The following is a 21,484-nucleotide window of genomic DNA, read 5'->3' on the forward strand; positions in this document are numbered from 1 at the left end:
CCTCTGGTGGTCAATCTTTGAGCTGAGAGGATGTTTGTCCCTGTTCTCTCTCAGTTTCTCCTCAACACAGACATTCATCTGTCGAGTTCGGGACGGTTTATCAAGTTCCCCTTGAAGCCAAGAGCTTTGTGCTCGTGCATCTCTTGGGCAGAAAAAGAACTGATATTTCTCTCAGGTAACGGACCTCCTGATTATGTTTTTGTTAAATTTCTCATAAATCGAAGCTCGAATGCTAACTGTGTTAGCCGTGGAACTGAGGAACAGCAGTTAGCGTTCTCTCACCGTCATTTCACACCTAGCTGATTTACTAACTGAACTGCAGCCTCCTTCGCTGTCTTGTTTAGTTTGATATTTCACTGCAAGATGTATTTTTACTTTATAATCAATACCCGACTTACAAACAGCAACTTTTTTTCTTGGCGAGCTAACGTTGATACTAGCTTGCTCTAAGGAGAAAAAGACGTTCAGACACCTGCGAGAAATTATATTGTACCGACTTTATTTAGTGGGATTTCACTATATTTGTAGGTTATGGTTTAACTAAGACTTACCCGTGTTCAAATCCAAATAGTATCACGTGGAACGTCCTGCAGAAAGAAAATAATAATGAACAATAACTAAAGTGGGTGTTATGGTAAAATATATATCGATATCCACTTAAGGATGTTTGAAGGATAGGCACAACATGCCTTAAGAAACACTATGAATAGTGCTGAGCCCTGCTGGGTCCAGGGTAAAATAAAATAAACCTATGCACCCATTTTTCTAATTTGTGGCTATGTTCTGTGGTCTTTCTGAATTCAAGTCCCCCCACAATTAAAACCATAAAGACTGTTCATTTAAACTACATTCAGAATTTAGCCTGTTTCCAAGAAAATGAATATCTTCCCAGCCAGCACTCCTCTGTGGGCCAAAAATGGGCAGCCCAGCTAGGTACCAGCAAGTTTTAACATTTTAAAGTTGGCCCCACATATATTTGCCCTCCAGGATCTGTGATGGGAACAGGGTGGGTTAAACATACAGGGCTAATGCAGACAGCCCACATTAAAGCACAAAATCTCTCTATTACAGGACCGGCAGCACATCTGTGTTCCACTAACAGCCCATGGCATGTACCAATCCATCTAGAGTCCATGCCCACTTTGGAAGGAGCTAGACCAATTCTTATGTTGTATTCCTTTAAGACTGATATGATTTGAATAATGTTTTAAAAATGAAGATAGGGGTATAAAGCTGGATATTTCATCTTTTATTGTTAATAGATTGGTTGTTAAAATGTAATGGTCCTTGAGATTATTAATGCAAATAATGTTTCAGTTAAACTAAAACCTTTTCAGTACTCGTAATGATCATAAGATTTCTCTGTAAATAAGTCACTTGAATGTCATCAGTAGTTTTGAGTTTTGTAGTTTGATATGTTTTGATATGTTTTGTAGTTTGATCATTTGAGTTTTGTAGTTTGATATGAACAGACAATAACAGGTTTTTCATGATCATACACTGTTCTTCACAGACTGTGAGCCTTTATTGCTCCTGTTGGTTAGTGATGAATTTGGTGTTGTCTGTACGGGAGTATTTTCTTTAATTCATTAATATATTTATGGACATTTAGTGGATGAGGTATTGAGTGTTTTTGACTTTTCTGAAGGGCTTTTTTTCTGTGCTGATGCTGTTTGTAGTTGGAGGATGCCTGCTTGGCACAATGTATTATTCATAGCTGCGTCAGATACGTTTACATGTTCTAGGTCCCCTTACGGATTGTTCTTTATTCCCAGAAACGTGCTTAAGAGTTTTGCTTTGTTTGCAAAACTAGACATCAATAGAATTTTTTAACCCTGAATATCACTGCAGCTTTCTGATGCTTATATCGTGGGGCTGATGGATTATTCATTAGGTTTATAACAATATTCATATATATAATTTCATAGATTATCAAAACATTTTAGTGAGTAAATTTAAACTAATAACTTGGAGCTTGTGACCTCCTTTCGATGGGTTCAGTCGCAATCACAAGCCAAACACCAATGTGCAAGGTACCTAACAAAACATACCAGCCTCAAGTCATATAATGTGGATATGCTGGTAGGGCTGTCTCAGTGAAAGAATCTCCCTTGTGGTGATTTAACAGGGCACAACAGTGCGATATGCAGTATTACCACCCCAAAGTGCTATACTCTAAACGGTCAGCTGGAACCATCCTGAGCTGTTCGCTTTGAAGCTGATCCATGATTACGTGCCAGAGGAGGTTTCAGACCACCTGTCAATACAAAATCAGTGATCAATGGAGATTCAAGGTGAAACCCTTCTTCTAAGACCCTCCCATCTGTGGGATTCTGAGACCTTACCAGAAGAAAAAAAAACTAAAACAATGAAAGCAAAAACTGGCAAAATACAAACAAAAATAAGGATCAAATAATTGCAAAGTGTAATAAGGTAAACAAGTATCTTTTAAAAATATATTTTCACAACATATACTTTTTGCTCTTGATTTTAAGAATCCTATTTTTAGATTGTTTTTTGCTTTTGTAGAACTTGTGACACCAAATTCACTCCATACACTTGGGTTTCGATAGCTGGCCGACAGGTAGCTAGACGACACCTTAAATTTTATGTATTTAACTGGCACAGAATTTACATGTCACTTGTCCACATTGACTGGTTCACCCTTTTAAGCAATTATTTAAACAAGTTTAATTAACATTCGTTACATATGTGCTGAAGTGTAAACCAAGAAAGACCTTGCAAAGAATGAAAAACATCTATAGACCTCGTTTGAGACAGTGCTTGCCATTCCCTGCGATTGGCTGGCTAATATCGTGATATTACCAAACTGCAGTAATTGTGACAGCCCTATATGCTGGTTGCCTTCATCAAATAAATATAGTCCCGGACCTTAATTTAATTTAATTATTTTACAATTAATACATTGCTCAGAAAATAAAACACAATTAGGTTGTTAAATTGTTCCACCATATTCCATAGAAAATAATTTATGCTTGACACACTATTGTTTGGTCAGTATCAGCATAAAACTCAAGAGCTCCCAATTAAGAAACAAATGCAATGTCGTGTGTTTCTTCATTATCTTCTGCTTGTGTCTTTTAGAGATGATTCCCTGAGGGTCAGTGCCAGGAGTTTTGACTTAGCCAGGTGGAGGTCAGAGAGAGAGTTGTAGAGGTGGAAAGGATGGATCAGGCCCACAGTCTTCTGCTGAATGAACATGCCTACAGCCGCCTGGGAGAACAGCAGAGGGCCGAATTCATTTTTGAGTGGCTGTGTTTTCTGAAGAAGCATCTCCCAGCTGCAGACCGGGTGAGTTGAAGAGCTTAATGTTGGAGATTCACATCATGCTTTATTTGCAAGTAAACTGACACAAACAAGTGACAGGATAAAATCCGAACTCTTATTATATTATTTACAGCTGTATACACCAACCACAAGAGACTGTGCAAAGATGCTTATACTTGTATCATACTGCTCTGACGAGACATATATGAAATACTGACCCATTAATGACCCATTAAGTTTGATGTGTCACATGACCCTCTTCCCATTGAATAAACAAAAGTTGGATCCAAAATGGCCGCCATGGTCACTACCTATCTTGAAAAGTTTCCCCCCTCCCATACACCAATGTGCCACATACAGGAGGTTAATATCACCAACCATTCCCATTTTATTAAGGTGTATCCATATAAATGGCCCACCCTGTAGATAAAGCCTCAAGCTGCTTTCTAAATAGTTAGTACACATGTGGTGTAGAAATAAAGGGGTGTTTTGTGCTGCTCTGTTGTGTCACTCGCTTGTGTTGCTTGCAGTTGTGACACAGTGTCGAGTCCAGAGGTAACAAGCCAGTTGTCTTCAATCTGATTCTGCTTATTCATTCATTCATTCATTCGTTATGTCTTTAATTTACATAATCTTAAAAAAAAACAATGTCCTTGCTGTAGCAGCATCATTTATGATCATAAAATACAGATGCTTCACAAAGAATAAATGCTGCAGTGTTCATTTAAATGAAGATTGAATGAAGATTAGTATTATATGAATTCTGCTGTCACTTTAGTAACAGCAGTATGTTTGTGTGTGTTTCAGGCACATGTAAAGAAGAATCAGAAGCAGCTTGTGGAGCATCTGACTTCCATTTTGACAGGGTCTCCAGGCCCTGCCACACGCAGGCTGTTGGCTGACTGTCTGGCTCTGCTCTATATGGTGGGCGACTCCTTCACCTCCAGCCTCACTGTGGACCGCTGCAATGATATCATCCGCAGCAAGGATGACTCGCCCAGTTTCCTGCCCACTCGGCTGTGAGTGCAGTCTATCATAAATCAACAGCCTCTCTCTCTGTTTCCAGTAGGGGACATATGGGATATATGTGCAAACACACAAACTCTCACAGGCTTTCAATGATTTTCATTTTTTCCCAGAGCCATAATTGGACACTATAGAACTTCACATGAACTTCCAAGTAGAAAAGAGGCTGTACTGTGCATAAACCTATTTAGATGAATCTTTAAACATATCTTGGGAATAATATCTGGTTAAAGCAGCTGTAACAGCACTTATCCATATTATACTGTACTATATACATGTATTATTCAATATCTATAAACTATTCTATATCCATATTAATCTTACTTATTTATGCATTAACACACAGTCTTCATTGTTTCTCATAGGGCGGCTGTCGCCTGTCTGGGTGCTTTGTTTGAACAGCTGGGCCGTCTCCTCATTAGTTCCTTCAAAGAAACAGTGGCAAACCTTCTGAAAGCCTTGAAAAGTGCAGAGGTAAAGATTTAGGTTTCAAATTTAGACCCTGAGTCACGTATTTCTGCTGTTCCTGTAGTGAAAGAAAAACTTAAATTGTTAATTTGTGCAGAGATTCCCTAGACATGGGATGTATCTAAAACAAGCAAGAGTGGAACATAAAGGGAATGTCTACAGTTGTGGGGAAACTATGTTCTCTCAGGTTTATTTACGATCAGAAGCTCCACGTCTTTTAAGGTGGAACGGTGTGTTTGAGGAAGAAAACAACTGTCATTTATACATGGCTAAAATGTAATTGTAAGTTTTCATTTGTTGTTTGAACTACCAAAGAAACTCATTTGTAACTCATGTTTTATATCAGTTTCCGTCTGTGTTTGCTTTCATGCAATTTGCCGTCCACGGAATTTGGAGACATTTCAACCTTAAGTGATCTGAAACAACAAATATCCAGCAATATCAGCAATATCCTAACCTCTTTTTGTGCTTTTCGACGTTTTAAGGTCTATTAGAGAGAGAAAGCCTAGCATACCGGACAGAGACACTGTCCCTTTTTTGTAGCCATTTACCAGACACCAGTGAACACTTTAGACCAATTTCGGGCAGAGCTAACAAATGTTGTGGAAACATCAAATTTTGAATGTTAATCCAAAAATCAGCACAATTCTAGAAAAAAAAATGTATATGTGTGGTGAGTTTGTTTCTGATTTTGTGTGTGTCCAGTCACAGGGGCGCTATGAGATTATGCTGTGCATAGAAAAGATTCTAAAAGGTTTAGGTCTGAGTGCAGTGCCCTGTCACAGAGACATCTACAAAGCCACACGCACCTGCCTTACTGATCGTTGTATGGCTGTTCGCTGTGCTGCCGCAAAGGTATTATCCAGACTTCTTTTCCAGTCGCATTAGTATTTGCATGTTTGTTGCATAAGTTCATTGTCATTGAGAGATTTTAATGTTTGCAGAGTGCAGTTGTTTTGGCATTTTCCATGTGAGGTAGACTAGTGTGATGTATCCAGTGTCTGTGTTGTGTCTGCTTTTCCAGTGCCTGTTGGAGCTCCAGAGAGAAGCTGTGTTCTTGTGGTCTACAGAGCTGGAGAATATGGCCTCACTTTGTTTCAGAGCTTTTGAGGGCTCCAACTATGATGTTCGTGTTGCTGTTTCCAAATTATTAGGCACCTTGTTAGCCTCTGCCCTCAAGCCTAATCAAGCCATAGGTATGTTGAGTTCATTAATTAATCACTAAGTGCTGTTTACATATTTAAGTGTGGTGATTGGACAGTTGATGATGAAATTACCCCGTGACCCAATGCGTCACACACAGCAAGTAAAGTTAGTGTTGCAGGTTAGTGTTGCTTTGTTTTGCTAACTACGTGCCTGCACACTGTGATTAAGCATGGAGGCTCTGACATGGTGCCTCTGTGTGCCACTATGCTGATATGCAAATTTGTCGTTGGGACTGAAGAATCTGGGTTTTCCTGCTTGGTGCTACCCACAAAATTGCGAAATGTTATTTTGTGTGACCAGGCCTGTCTGTCTGTCTGTTGTGGCATGTGTCTAGTGGAATATGGTGCAGTGCGTTCATGGACCTGCCAATATTTTGTGTGAGTGTTCAGAAACGATGGACAAATTTGCCATCTGTTGAACTGGCTCCAAGATATCAATACACACACATTTCCAACAAGAAGAGAATATATATACCTACACTCGATCATGCGTTGACTCATGTGAGTGATTTTTATTGTTGCTAACTCTCCATGTGGCACAACAGAGACATGTCCAATTCTTTACCCTTCCATAGTGGTCAGTAGGTGTGAAACATTGCTAGTTTTAATTTCTGGTAATTTTTTTTGCAACATAAAAGCAATGGTTCTGCTGTGGAGTTCCATTTAGGAAACTTGAATATGGTTCAATAACATACCACATACAAATAATCTAGGACAGTGGTTCTCAAACTGTGGTATACATAGCAGTTGTGGTACATGAAGCAGCAAGAAGTAGTACATGAGAATACCTCAAAAGATTTCATTATTACTTAATAGTGAAAAGCATAGTTCACGATTGTAATCAAAAAAACACTTTTTATAAAATTCAGATGTTTCCTCACCATTTACTGATCTCCAGTCTGTTTGCGTGCTCAAACCTGTCTAATGTGTTTAAGAAGCCCTTGTTTCTAAAAATGTCCCATAACACATTTAAATGTGGAAAAGGAGGAAAGCCCACAGCTTTAGCTGCTCACTTTATGGATGCAAGCAAAGGCTAGAGAGAAGCGTGAGCAATCTGGACTTTATCACACAAATGGCAAAGCGGATACAGGAAAAAAAGATTAGACCAAGCGAGGGAACACACAGAGAAGTACAAAATCCAGTTGCAATTAGATAAAAAAAATAAACAAAGAATTGTGTACACGCTCAGCTAAAAGATAAACCATGGCCATTCTTCACATTATTAGAGGCCTTAAACACAGGTTAACACTACAAGCACCACACCTTCTTGACCTCCTGATACAAGTGCAGGAGCTGCTGTTTTCACCTATAGTTTCATATTTAAAGAGCATAATCATAAATACCAAAAATTGACCCCTCTTCTCGCATTTCTTTCTATAAAAACACTTAATATCTTTTCCCAAAATTGTGTTTGTTCATTTTAATGCTTAGTTGTGTTTAAAATACTCAATATAGGTGTATTAATTAGTTTTGTCTGTAAGTATTAGTAATTTTTTTAGAATAATTATTCCGGAACGGAGGAAGAACCAAGGGCACACATGTTTCTATGTAATAAGGATTTGGGTAATATGATTGGCACTGATGGTTTTGTCTCCAAAACAAGAGGTGATATACAGATATTTCATGCGGATTACAAATTACAACACAATCGAGTGTCATACTATACCCCAGTGTTCGATCGAGTTGTGCTACCTTGTCAAAATTTGCTACCCTTGTGTACTTTTATAAGTACAACCACCTAAAAATCAGTAGGTAGGATATTTTGATAAGCCAAAAGAAGCATATCAGGAAATGCACAGTCTAAATCCCTTTTATTTTGGGAAAGATTAAATGTAAATAGAGTGATAATCTCACTGAATACCACAGCCAACACTTTAATGTATGTTAATGAAGTAAGTAAATGGTTTCATTTTATATTATTGGAGGAGATGGGGACATATACAGTTTTATTTTAAGTAGCCTAAGACTGGCATTTATGCTGGTAGAGCTTTCATTTGTCCAGATTTCAAAGGTGATCTTATACATAAAAAAGTTGGTGATCACTAACATACACAATCGTAAATAAAGGAGTGCTTTTCTGTGTTTTACACCCAACGCCACTTAGACCTTGTTATTTTCTGATTAAAAAAATAACATATATTCAAACCACTCTAACATTTTACTACTACTTTTTAATTAAAAGCAAAGCTTGTTTCCTTTCATGTATAATTTTCACCTTCATTTTTCACAGTCTCCACCATCACCTCTCATGGTGTTTTTTTTTTTTTTTTGTCATTATAGCTTTTTGTTTCTTGTTGTCCCTTCAGCTCCCAGGCCAGGCTCCAGGCGAAGTTGTCTGGAGGAAGTGATGGAGCTTGTGTCTAGTGGATTCCTGCGAGGGTGTGCGGGCTTCCTTCGAGCCAGCGGGGACATGCTGCAGGGAACAAGCTCTGTTAGCCGAGATGTGCGCGTGGGGATCACACAGGTAATTCAGTGCACCTAAATTTTCTTTTACCTTCATGTTCAGTCCAGGCAAAGATGAGGGTGATTTAATTTGTTTTCAAATAGCTAGTAGTAGTAAGAATTCACATATGGAGTAAAACAGGAGTGTCAAACTCGGGCCACTTGACACTCAGTTCAATGTCAGGTACAGGTCGGACCACAAAAAAAGCTTAGTATTAATAAATAACATTTCATAAACTCCTCTTAAATGTTTCAGTTTATTTACAGGGTGCATGCTTACCTCAAAATTTGAACATACAAAAGGGGTGAACATGTGGAATTCCATATAACAGATATGTTTTTATCATATTTAGCCTCACTGACATAACATATAGTGTTTTTAAAACATACAACACACATCACTGCTTGTCAAAATGAGCTTCATATTGTAAGACAATTTCTGGTAACAAACAAACAAACAAACAAAAAAAATAAACTGAATTTCTCTCAGACAGAACATTATGGTTATGAAAATAAGATTAAAACTGTCATTCAGTGCAGTTTATACAGGAGTGAAAAGCTACTTTACCATTTACATTATATTGCTCCTGAAACTTGACACATCTTCAACTTTTGGTCTTGGTCCAATTTAGGTAGGCCCAGGTGGACCTGTGGCTGTGCCCCTGAAGAAAAAAGATTTTTATTTAGAATGTTTAGAATGTTTTTTTGGGGTGCTGGATTAGAGGGATAATTGGGCTGGATCTGGCCCACGGGCCATAAATCTGGATGTTTTAAAATTTTCTTGAACATTTATTTAATAGACAGTTAGAACGAAAATATTTTCAACTTCATTGTATTTTGTAAATGCAATCAGTTTTTTTTAGGGGACATTCATTATTGTTTTACATATTTATTTGATTTATCTTCAAAAGGTTATTTAATTGTTTGGGAACGAGGATACAAAACTTTGCAGTTTTGCCATTGGAACTTTTTGACCGTTTTACTCCAGTATCTAATGAATCTGTTTATGATGTGTCAAAGGAAACAGCTGGATTGAACGGATGTCAGACATGCACAAAGAATCTGTGTCTACGAAAACAAGTGGTTGTAACATGAGGCCTAGAATTGTCCTGCTGAACTAACCAAGAGCTTTCTATCACCATGTTGGCTTTTGTACCTCTTACTGATGTTTGCTGACCAAAACATTGTCTTTTGTCTGTTTTCACCATCACTGTCTTTTGCACCATATGTGATGAGTTTGATTCCAGACAGCACTGTAGTTTGTGCTTTTAATTATTGTACAACTTTCTCCTGGCCTCATAGTTTCAAATAGCATTTCTTAATAAAGTGTCAGACTATGTTAATTGACAGCAATATTCATATATATATATATATATATATATGTGTTTAACATTACACTTATATAGCGCCTTTCTAGAAACCCAATGACGCTTTACAGTCATCTGTGTCAGGGCTGTATCTTATCACATAATAAAATTGCAAAAGTTCTTTAAACGATAAAAACTAATTATTATCGTGAATATCATTATATTCTGACTTTTTTACATAATGACATCATGCAGTTGCACATAATATTGCATACATTTATTACGTGAGTCATTTAGGCACAGCAGCAGGTACGGTGGAATTGTGCTCTGCTCGTTTAAAAATTTACTTCAAAAGACGAGTGACTTCTGTTGTGTGGAGGTGGTTTGTATATAAAACTTAAATATTCTATGTATTTTTATACAATGTCATACAATTTTGGTAAGTTGCGGTTGTTTACAAAATAAGCAAATATTTACACATTTACTTTGTTGTTTCTCCTGAATGTTTGAAATTTAGATTTATACTAATATATAAATTATAATATAATACAAGTAACACATTCAATATATTATTAATTTATTATAATTACTATTAATATAGCATTTATTTTGTTGCAGTAGTGTGTTCTTGAAATTAATAAAATTATTTTCATTGTTTTTTCATATCTCCAAGAATATTGCTATCCCCAAAATACCCTGAAATATCATGATATTATTTTAGGGCCATATCGCCCACCCCTAATATATTTATATTCATTTAACACAGTCATTTGAATGTTGATAAACCAGTAATGTTCTAGTAGTTATTACCCACATTAGTTTGAAGCAGTGTGGCCAACATTTATGGCCTAATGTTGGTATGGCCTCATTTAAGCATTTCTTCTAAAATCCTGGGTATTAGTAAATGGTGTCTTCCTTTTATTACGGTAACAGTCTATATTCTGAGAATTTCTGCGAGAATAAGTTGGCTTTCAAATGCGTAAGAATGACTGTGGTCAGATACATATTTTGAATGATGAATTCTGGAATGTGGTGTAATTTTATCAGTCTGCATTGTATACAGACTTGCTCCACTCTTTGCTACTTCATGTCTTTGGCGTCTGTCTTCCAGATGCACAGACACTTGGATATGTAATTGATTCAGCACAGATGTTTATTTCGTACCAATTCCAAGGCTGTTTTTACTTTTGCAGTTTTAAATGGCAGCTCCTTGTTTGACCAGAGCAGAATAGGTCATCCTTGTGACACTTGGTTTCTTTTAAGGTTTCTGCTTCCAGCTTCAGCAGACACTTTCCTTGCCACTGTTGCCTTCGGTTGCTCATAAGGAGATATTACATTTGCTTTTGTTTTAATAATGGATTTCTGTTTAACACCACCAGGTTATGAAAAGCACTGTAAAAAACATCAAACCTGACAAACTCAGCATCCATTAGGAGATATTAACTTCTGTTATATACTTACATTTTGCTTTGTCTTATTTTTCTAGGCATGTGTGGTGTTCATATCTACGCTGGGTGGAGTGTGGCTAGAGGCACATTTCTCTTCACTCTTGTCCCTCCTCATGGAATTGGTATCAAATACACGGGCAACTCAAAGTATGGCTGATGCTGTCTGTTGTCGACGCTGTGTTTCTTTCATCCTGCGAGCTTCCGTAGGCAGCCTCCTGGGTGAGAAAGCTCAGATAGCAGCTGCCAAGGAGATCTGCCGGGCCATTAACAAACAGAAAAAAGCTATAGGTTAGAAAGTTTTTATGTTTAAAAAATACATATTAGTTCTGGCTTTGGTGAGTATTTGGTTGATTTAAATTTGTGGGGCAGGCTGTAATTATTTTTGTTTGTTTCTCTTAGACACAGCATTGGTTGAGGGGAATGTGGAGACACGAGTGAGCAGTACAAGTGTGTTAGCCAGTCAGCATTTTCTGGTGTGTGCCCTGCTGGAGCTGGGTAGTGTATTACAAGACCTGGGCTCCAGTGCTTCTCCCTTGCTACATGATGCCAGCACAGGTTTGTCACAATCTATGGTTTTATCTCCAGCTTGCAAATTCACACTCAAGTGGGTAAAACTCAGTGGGGTGTTGCTGCCTCGTTTCTGTAGTGGAATTAGTTATATTATTATTCTAAAAGGGGACTATCAAATAAACCACATGACCTTACTTTCTCCTTGGAGATGACTTTTGGGACAGTGTGAGGAGAGGGCTTCCCAGATGTGCAGAGATTTCTGTAGAGATTGGCCTTTTTGCAATACAGCAGTTACTCTTCTTCCCAGGTCGTCGGTCAGAGAGACAGCCTTACTAGGCGACCACTCTCAGGCATTCTACATATCTGGATCTGCATCTTTTGGCCAAGCACGGGCACGTGTTTCTGTCCTGCGCCACAGACTGGAGCGTTAAGCTCTTGTTCCACAACTCTTAGGGTTCAGAGGTTAGAGGATTTTTCATGCCTAGGTTGTGGCATCAATCATCAAATGATTAACTAAAGCTTTCTAATATGCTAATAGCTCTGGTTTCCTCCCAAGTTCCAAAAACACGCGTTGGTAGGTGGATTGGCTACTCAAAAGTGTCCATAAATGTAAATGTAAGTGTGTGTCGTCCTGTGAAGGACTGGCGCTCCCTCCAGGATGTGTTCTGCCCTGCGCCCAGTGATTCTGGGTAGGTTCTGGACCCATCATGACCCTGAACTGGATAAGCGCCTTCAAACGATAAATGAATTAGCTAATATATACATAGAAAAAGATCTTGAGCTGTTTTACTGTTGCCTAGAGTGCTCTCCCCATGTCCATGTAGGTTTCCTCCGGCTGCTCTGGTTTCCTCCCACGGTCCAAAAATACACACTTGAAAATGAATTGCAGACTCAAAAAGTGTCCAAAGGTGTGTGTTGTCCTGTGAAGGTCTGAGTTTGATTCCGCTTTGTGCCCAGTGATTCTGGGTAGACTCCGGACCCACCGCGACCCTGAGCTGGATAAGGGTTACAGACCCAGTTTGTATTTTTACAAACTGCAGACTGTGAGACACAGATTTGGATGTATTTATTTGTGAATAGTGAAACATATTTGTGACTTAATTAATTTGTGGATTAACATTTACACATTTGTCAAGCATTTTGAGACTAATCTCTCGCCATAATCAAGCATGTCCTTTCTCACTCACACTCTTCTACCGTTATTACAGAGACAGAACATAAAGTGGCATTAAATGCTGACAATGTACTGTTATATATCAGAGATCCACCTTCTTCTTTGCCTGTGTTATTTATTTATTTTTTGGAAATATTTGGAAGTTAATCAGGTTAAAAATTGATTTTAGAAAAGTAATGGCCTTTGGACTTTGTTAACACATAATAAGAGACTAGACATTGGGTTGAATTGGAATTCACAATTCACCAAATATTTGGGGTTTTACTGACCAAAGACCTTAGTAATTTATTTGAAAAAAGCCCATACCCCAATTAACAAAAAAATTCGAGATGATTTGACATGCTGATCTCTAATTCCCTTAGATATCAGTTCACGAGTCGAGATAATAAAAATTAACATTTTACCAAGGCTATTATACTTATTCCAGGCTTTACCTGTCATGATCTCTCATGATCCATGGACTGAGTGGACAAACAAATTTCACACTTCCTCTGGAGGGGGAAAAACTCAGAATCCGATATGCGACACTCCAGCTGAACAAAGATTAAAAAAGGGCTGTCACTCTCAAATTTGAAAGAAAACTTTTGCGCAGCCCACTTGAGGTCTTTGGTGCATTGGTGTGATTCTAGCATAATAGCAAAGTGTAAAGATACAGAAGAAAACCTGTTCTATCCCACCGCAAGCTCTAATAGGAAATTTAGTTTTGAGTGTTAATTGTCAACATGCACTCAAATTGGGTTTAATTTAAATGGTTCAAACTCCAGAGGCGAATTTAACAATTAAGATGGTTTCCCTATGATTCAGCATTCCTTCCTGGTTTGCCTTGTATAGAACTTCATTAAAAGTACAGAACTAAAAATCTCATATAAAAAAAAATCTACACTTCTACATAGTGAAAATACATATATTTGGATCTTCACACAATTACCCTGGTAATGAGATTTATTGCAGCCTATGGAATTTCCTGACCAAATTCCAAAAGGAGGTCACAACACCAGAGGCTATAACTATTTAGGCTACTTAACTGTTTTGTGTCTAAAAAGGGCTGGCTGCATTTTAATGGATGTTTCTTAGTGTGCTCTGTAAGATGAATTGGGAAAGCAACAATGACTGTGTTTACATTGGCAGCTTGTTTAAGAGAGGGGTCTGTTGATGTCATGTCACAACCAATTGGTGTTTGCCTGGATTTGATTGGTCTAACTATTGATGGAAAACAGTTCACTATCAGTATTTATTGTGAGAGAAAATGTTTCAGTTACCGTGATATGATTTTTAAACACATTTCAGATATTTCAATATGCATTACTTAGTGTCTGTCACTGACTGACGTTTTCAGGGCGCTACTGTCTGATATGTGTTTCCTCTTGGATTTTTTTTCAAATCCATTATACTTCTTTCCACACCACCACAGTTGAATATGAAAAGGTTGCCACATGTCCAGTGTGTGACTGACATTTAAAAATGCAGCATTAAGTGATCTCTCCAGAAGGGTCCTCACCAGAAAAGGCCCTCTGTGTGTATGAGTGTGATAGAGAGAGGAACATGGTCATGTGATCTGTGAGCGGGAGGGAGAAGCATCTAGGTTTGAAAATCACAACATTCAGGGCAAATCAAAAATCTTCCTGGAGTTTCTTTCAGGAGCAGGCAGCATAATGACTTAAAGCTGCATTACAGTGTGTGAATCTGAGCTTGGGCACTACAGCTGACCAGTCCTGAGTGATGTGAGGGGCCTACAGGGTTTACACCCTTCTAGCAAACGAGCAGTATATTTTGGTCAGTGGCAAAATAATTCAATATTTAATAGCAATTCAAAACCAATCCTACATTTAATCGGTAGGAGGACTGGTGGAGTAATGTAGAACTTGTTTAGACAACATTTGTTGATAATGAAAGCTACAGTAAATTAGCAGCTCTTGTAATTTAAAAAGTACCCTCTAGAAAATAGAAGGTGGATTGTATTTTTTTTTTTTTAGTTGTCTTTGCGAAATGAAAAGAAAACAGTACTAAATTAGCTAATTATATTATTTAATTACCATTGTGTCTTATTTCTCATTTCAGGACTGCTGGATACTGTGATTTCTGTGCTTCTTTACCCAAGTGTATCTGCGCAGATGGCAGCAGCCTGGTGCTTACGTTGTGTTGCTGTGGCAGTACCTGCACAGGTGTCTGTCTTGCTGGATCGCTGTTCAGAAAGGCTAAATGCCCTGAAGTCCTGTTCTGAGGCTGTGGCTGGGTACAGTTCTGCTATTGCTGCCTTACTGGGAGCTGTACAACACTGTACACTTGGAATACCACATGCCAAAGGCAAGGTAAGATGCATGTCTGGGATTAAATGCACCTGTATATTGTCCTACTTCCATGCAGTACTGTAATTTGCACAATGAGCTTCCTCTTTATCTACATACTGTACAGTATTTGTGGAGAGCTTTATCCAGGAATTCATTATAAAGGGCTTCTTAAATAAAGTTACTTTGCCTCTACAGCAAATCAGTAATCAACTGTGGTCATAAACAAATAAAATGCCATTGAGTTGCCCCCACAGATGTACACAGAAGAGAGACTATCTTTATCACTACTCACATACAATTCTATAAATTTTTCAGTCTTCAGATATTTTGTTTTAGGTGCAGGAGTTCAGAATAAAAAGTATTGTGAAGATACAGATGTCGTATAAGATCTGTAGTTGCTCTCTCTACACAGCTCTGGCTGCTCCAGGTATCTGTACAGGGTTGTGCCCAAAATTAATCTGTGTCCTATTTACTGTATACTTCACTACATAGCAATGTCGGGAATAGAGTAGGGGGTAGGGGTGTCACAATACACATAGTAATATAATTTTTTTTTTCGATACAGGGGTTTCGAATTTGATGTCCCCATTTTATTGGCCTCTGACCTCTACATCGAAAGAATAAAAGGGAAATTAAAATCATGTTCTTTCTTTATGTTGTATCAAAAATATATCGTATCATGGAGTGGAAACAGCAATATGTATTGTATTGTGAAAATTGTGTATTGTTGCACCCCTAGTAGGGGGCCATTTGGAATACGCCTCACCTTGTATATGACAAAAGTACGTTGGGGTGAGCCCTCCCAGAACCCACTGGGAATGTACAGAAGGCTCTGCAGCTTGGGGAAAAAAAGAGCCTTAACATGAGCGTTTATGAGAGGAGTGGGGGGCGAAAGTATTCTCATCTCCAAAAGGGGGACACGGTAGAAAAAGTTTGGGAACCACTGTTCTAGCTTACGGTGTTGGGCATAGTAACTTTAGTTTCATGTACAGTTGTTTCAGATCATTCCATTGTATTTTTAATGATATGGATAATGTATAAACTGACACTAGAACATCGGTGTCAGCACAGGGAGCACATTTAAAATTTATCATTATAAGGAGTGATCTCTAATCTTAGGACTTGTACTGAAAGTTAATGGAAGTTTTCACTTGTTCATGGTTGAGCTTCATTGTTTTTTCTTAATTCTTTTATATCTTTGTATTTGTGCCACTGACAAGTTTGGAGTTTTGCTTTTTTAGTCTTAAGCAATGAATTAATTCTTGTCTGAGAACAGGTAGTGATGAGCCTGGCTGAAAGTCTGCTGCGTTCTGCTGCCCAAAACAGTCGTATTTCCATCCAGCGAACTCAGGGAGGCTGGCTAATAATCTGCGCTCTTATGACCTTGGGTAAACATGGACTAACTGCACATCCTTGATTAGCATGTAAAACTCCCTAAAATTGCTACCAAATATAAGTAGATCATATGAAATGAAATAATAAAAAGTAAAAAATTTACTTATTTAAACATCAAATTGAAGAATAGCAAAGATGGAAAATGTGGTTTCTGCTTAAACCTGGTGTCTGTGATTTTTCTTAAAAACTTTAAGAAAAACTTTTTTTTCATTTTCCTTTTTTAGACCCCAGAACTGTAAAACCTCCATTATATCATTTCACTTGGACGCCACAAATTGATTGAATCGCTTAACTGCCTATCTAGAGCCACTCTGATCACCATCAGGCACACCTGGGCAGAGACTCCACATGCACAATTTGAGAGCAAAAAAGAGAGTTATTAATTGATTGATTGATTGCAAATGGAGGCTTAATTAAGCCAGAGAGTAAGGCAAATTGAATGTCTGTGGAACTGTTGGAGGTATTTTTAAATATGAATCATGTATGAGGTATATAGATAATAATTGAACATGGCGTCACAACTGACAGTGCACTAAACATTACACTGTGATACAAATTGTTTTATTATCCAGCATACAATTCACAAAAAGAAAAAGAAAAAAAATTATTTATGACCTACATTTTACACTACATAGGGTGGAGGAAGATAATTCAGCCCTAGTGTTGTAGCTGAGGCCATGCAAAACATGATGCCCTTCCTTTGAGTTAGAAGCATGACTTTAAAAGAAGGCGAAAGTAAGGAGAGGGACCTTTTTTGGTTGAATTTGATCAGAAATAACAATGATTTCTGCAAAATCACACACTCCAGTTTTAAGTGGATACTTTGTACCATATATGGCTAATATGCCTTATCATTGATTTATTTCATGGAACATATGATGCCTGGAAACATGTTTATTTAAGAATTGTGTTAGATTTTATGCATTTAAGCCGGTGCTGTTTGTTTGACTAATGATCTCCATTTTTACTAACCAAAAATTAATGTAATATTCTACTAATCATGTTTCTTTATTTGTTTGATTGTGATTTTCAAAGGTGGCAGTTATTAGAAGAATAGCACTTAACACATTTAGTTGAAACTTGGGTGCTTTGAACTTTTGAACTGACTAACTTGTTTTGACCTTGTGGTTTATTATTATTATTATTTTTGTAGGACCTACTGTAGTGGAGCACCAGATGCCCAGAATATTGCTGCTGTGGAAATGTGCCTTTCCTCAATCTGTAAAGGAGCTGGACAGCGAACTGAGACGTGGAGACTCTTTCACCTGGCAGGTGACCCTGGAAAGCCGATCGGGAGCGCTGTGCGGTGAGTAGGTTTTCAACTCTAAGCTTCTACATATTTGTCTTAGAATATCCTCACACATTCTAAACTGCTTCCATAGCTGCACAAGTATCCCTGAATACATAAAAAAAGTCAAAAATAGTGTTTCATTTTCTTAAAAGAGACAGCAAAGTGTTGGCATGGTTCTTTGTATTTGGGTATAACAATGCAATGTTCATGTCCACTTTTGCAAAAGTCTCTGAAGATTAGGTATAAAGCTTACTTTTGGTGCAATAATAATATATAGTGTGTATCGTGAAACATAATGGACAATAAATACTTATGTTTTGTTTCTGCATTTATTGACATTGCCTAAATAGTTTAATACCTTCAAACTGTGAAGGGATTTATTAGTCAGTGAGACACTAAATTTATTTGTTTGTCAAGACAGAGTAGAGAAACAGATATATTCTGGGAGTATATCAAACGCACTGTTTCATTTTCATAGTTTCTCCACTCCACTCTCCTCTCTGAAAAAACCTCTGAAAATAGAAAGCCTCTTCAAAATAGAAATATTTAGTGTAAAAACTTTTATTCCAAGTCATTTAGCAGCATACCTATTGGCATACAGCTCATAAAATACATAGAAAGCATCATAAAAAAAAACATGAATAAGTGACTATGAAGCAAAAGACGGTAATTGCCTGATGGCCAGAGTTACACTTTGTGTCAGTGGAACCCAAGATTTATTGATGACCAAGTCTAATTTTTTTACAGGTTTTTGAGAGTTACTAGTGCTCGAGCGCCATTGGTAGGACCTGCTTTAGCTCACTTTTTAGTGTTGGACATTGATTCTTTTAGTAAGGGCTTTTCTGTCAGTTGCTTTGTAGGTGTAACAGCTAGAGTAATACCAAAGTTACACTTCATTGTAAGAACATGGTCCACTGTGTATTATGAGCAGTATATGGGTTTTATAATGCAGTCAGTTATAATGCAGGCTCAATATTGAGGTTTTTTTTTTCCTCTTTCCATTCCATGAAGAGGTACCAATATGTTCACACCTCTACCTGAGTTAATACGATACATTAAGATAATCCTTTTTATTCCCACAGTGGGGAAATTCAGAGTGTTACAGCAGCAAAGGGACAGAAAAGTACTCAGTAATAAACAAGAGGATAACAAAGAATAAAACTTAGTTGTTACTATAAACATAAATAATGGAATATAAAATCTAATAAAAATACTATCAAAAACGTTGAAGTATATTTACAGCTAAATGAACATGACTATTTTACATGGTATATAACACATCGGAAGGTAGATTGAAATATTGCACATTTATATTTTATACAATATCACAGTATTATATTAAATATCACACATTCTATATCGTCCAAATAAATTTACATTCTGTATTCATAGTGTAGTGTAAACGGTCAGTGTAGATGTAAAGTGGTTTACTGGGAGCAGTGTTGGTTGTTAAGTCTAACATCAGCAGGAAGACCTGCGATAACATTTCTTCACACACTTGGGGTGAAGCTGTTGGTCACTGAGGAACTTCCCAGTGCTGTCAGAGTCTCAAATATAGGGTGAGAGTAATTCTCCAGCGTGGACATTAACTTGGTTAAGATCCTCCTCTCTCCCACCAACTGCACTTGGTCTAGGGGGCTTCCCAGGACAGAATGGGCCCTCAGAATAATGTAACTCATAATTTAAAGATACCGAATAAACAGAGGAATACTTAATTCTTAATATTACATGTTAGTTCCAAGGTTTCCCACTGTAAGAAATTCTGGATTCAGATTAAACATTTGCTTTGAGTATTATTAGGTGTATGTTTTGTTTTATCTTGTACGTTGGTCATATTTGTGGCTATATGTTAATTATTTTAGCAATGAAGAATCTGGTGATTTACTGCAAGGATCTCCTGACTGAGGATGTCATTTGTCGACTGCTTCCTCTTCTTCGCTGTGCTGTGGCTCTTCTGACTCAGTGAGAGAGATCAAGTTACCATGAATAGTATTTATTCAGTAAATGTTCATTAGTAAAAAAACAACAACAGTATTTACCATATCCTTATTGTTTCTGTATTAAAGATTGCCTTCTCTTGTGAAATCTTATGGGATCCAGCTCAAAAATGCTGCAATAGTTTTCCGACTGCGAGTGTATGAAATCTTTGCTCTATTGCCCCCCAAGACCTATGAAGGTAAGCTGTGCAGATTTGCCCGTTACTATTAATGCTGACTTGCCAAAGTTAAATATGTCCCCCTGCGATAATTGGAGAACTCTGCAGACTTTCATTTGAAGTTTGAGACAACTTGAGGTTTTTTTGGCAAACAGAACTGCAAAATAAAATTAAGTAGACATGAAAAGAAGAAGCGTACAAAGGAAAATATGTTTGCATATAAATTATTTAAGGTGGATTGTAGGAGAGGCAGAACGTTACCAAAAGAGTCTCAGAACGTCTTTGCAATTTACCATGGGGTAAACAAGCAGTCCAATATATTTACGGGCCATTCAAGATGGAATCAAGTGCCTAGCTATGGCACCGTTTGAATGGAGATGTGGGTTTGTATTTCTGGCTAGAATGTGTTCTTATTTTGCCTGAGATATCTTTTAATTTTTGTTACAAATTAAATGACTAAACCAGCAGCTTTCTACAGTGTGTGTACAGCATTTGCTGTAAAAGTCTGTAGTTAGCTTACAAGTCTTCAGGAGCTATAGAGTGACACAAAACAAACTGATGCTACATTTGGTAGACTGATGCTACATTTGGTACATTTTAAAGGCAGCATTCAAATTTAGAAAAAATATTAAATAAATAAAACTTTATATTAATAAAATAAAATTGTGTTTCCTCAAGATTTAATAGCTCTGCAGTCGGTTTGCGCTCGAAACCGGTCTAATGTGTTTAAGAAGCCGCAGTGTCTGAAAATGGGTATAAAAACAGAATGTCTCATTCTGGTATGCTTGGTTTTCTCTCACTGCTCACAGCAGAGAAAAGGCATTTGGAGTTTTTTTTAATAACAGAGAGAACTCTAAATGTTGAAAAGCTTGAACCCAAATGAGGATATTGCTCTTTTCCTGCTCCATAGGTCTGTAATATTGATTTACTTTTGCTCTTTCAGATTACTTAATATGGAATGTCTCCAAAAAACTAAACTCCACAAAACTAAACAACTCAAGTTACAAATAAGTTTCTGTGCCAATTCAAACAATGAATAAAAACACAAGTTACACATAAGCTGCATAAAAATGACAATGTTGTTTTTTGTTCCCTCAAATATACTATTTCAACTTAAAAGCCACAGAGCTTGTGAACATAAACAAACCAGAGAGAGAACAGCTTTTCCCTACATTCGTAGACATCCCCTTTAATGGAAGTTATGTGACGTATCTCCTGACTGCCAGGGGCTGAGCTTACATAGTGGATGATCCCTGCTTTGCTAACTGCAAACCTGTGACTTGATATGAATAGTATATCAGCTTATGCAGACCGTCAGGAGTCACTCCTTTTCTTCTCGCTTTCTCAGACCAGCAGCCCTGCAGCTTTTTGATGGAGCTACATATATTTTTGTCCTCCAAGGGCTGGAATACGGCAGCAGAGTGGTTAGTGTACTCGTGAGTGAGCCTGTGTTTATTCAAAGCAGCACGTGAATACCTCTCTTCCTC

The 21,484-nt window shown here is 37.5% G+C and overlaps 1 protein-coding gene across 2 annotated transcripts in view; it reads left to right on the top strand.

Moving 5' to 3' along the window:
* heatr5a (HEAT repeat containing 5a) overlaps window positions 1-21,484 on the top strand; it is a 49,998-nt gene continuing 28,514 nt past the window's right edge. For both annotated transcript variants that reach the window (XM_066673206.1, XM_066673214.1), the window contains exons 1-14: window positions 1-175; window positions 3,106-3,312; window positions 4,096-4,307; window positions 4,680-4,788; window positions 5,488-5,637; window positions 5,807-5,978; window positions 8,294-8,451; window positions 11,223-11,472; window positions 11,584-11,739; window positions 14,927-15,177; window positions 16,433-16,544; window positions 17,705-17,857; window positions 19,705-19,804; window positions 19,909-20,018. In XM_066673206.1, coding sequence (XP_066529303.1) covers window positions 3,187-3,312; window positions 4,096-4,307; window positions 4,680-4,788; window positions 5,488-5,637; window positions 5,807-5,978; window positions 8,294-8,451; window positions 11,223-11,472; window positions 11,584-11,739; window positions 14,927-15,177; window positions 16,433-16,544; window positions 17,705-17,857; window positions 19,705-19,804; window positions 19,909-20,018 — 2,059 coding nt within the window. In that variant the 5' untranslated portion in view covers window positions 1-175; window positions 3,106-3,186. The remainder of the gene's footprint in view (window positions 176-3,105; window positions 3,313-4,095; window positions 4,308-4,679; window positions 4,789-5,487; window positions 5,638-5,806; window positions 5,979-8,293; window positions 8,452-11,222; window positions 11,473-11,583; window positions 11,740-14,926; window positions 15,178-16,432; window positions 16,545-17,704; window positions 17,858-19,704; window positions 19,805-19,908; window positions 20,019-21,484) is intronic.

The sequence above is a fragment of the Hoplias malabaricus genome, chromosome 1 (assembly GCF_029633855.1).
Source record: "Hoplias malabaricus isolate fHopMal1 chromosome 1, fHopMal1.hap1, whole genome shotgun sequence".
Taxonomy (NCBI): Eukaryota; Metazoa; Chordata; class Actinopteri; order Characiformes; family Erythrinidae; genus Hoplias; species Hoplias malabaricus.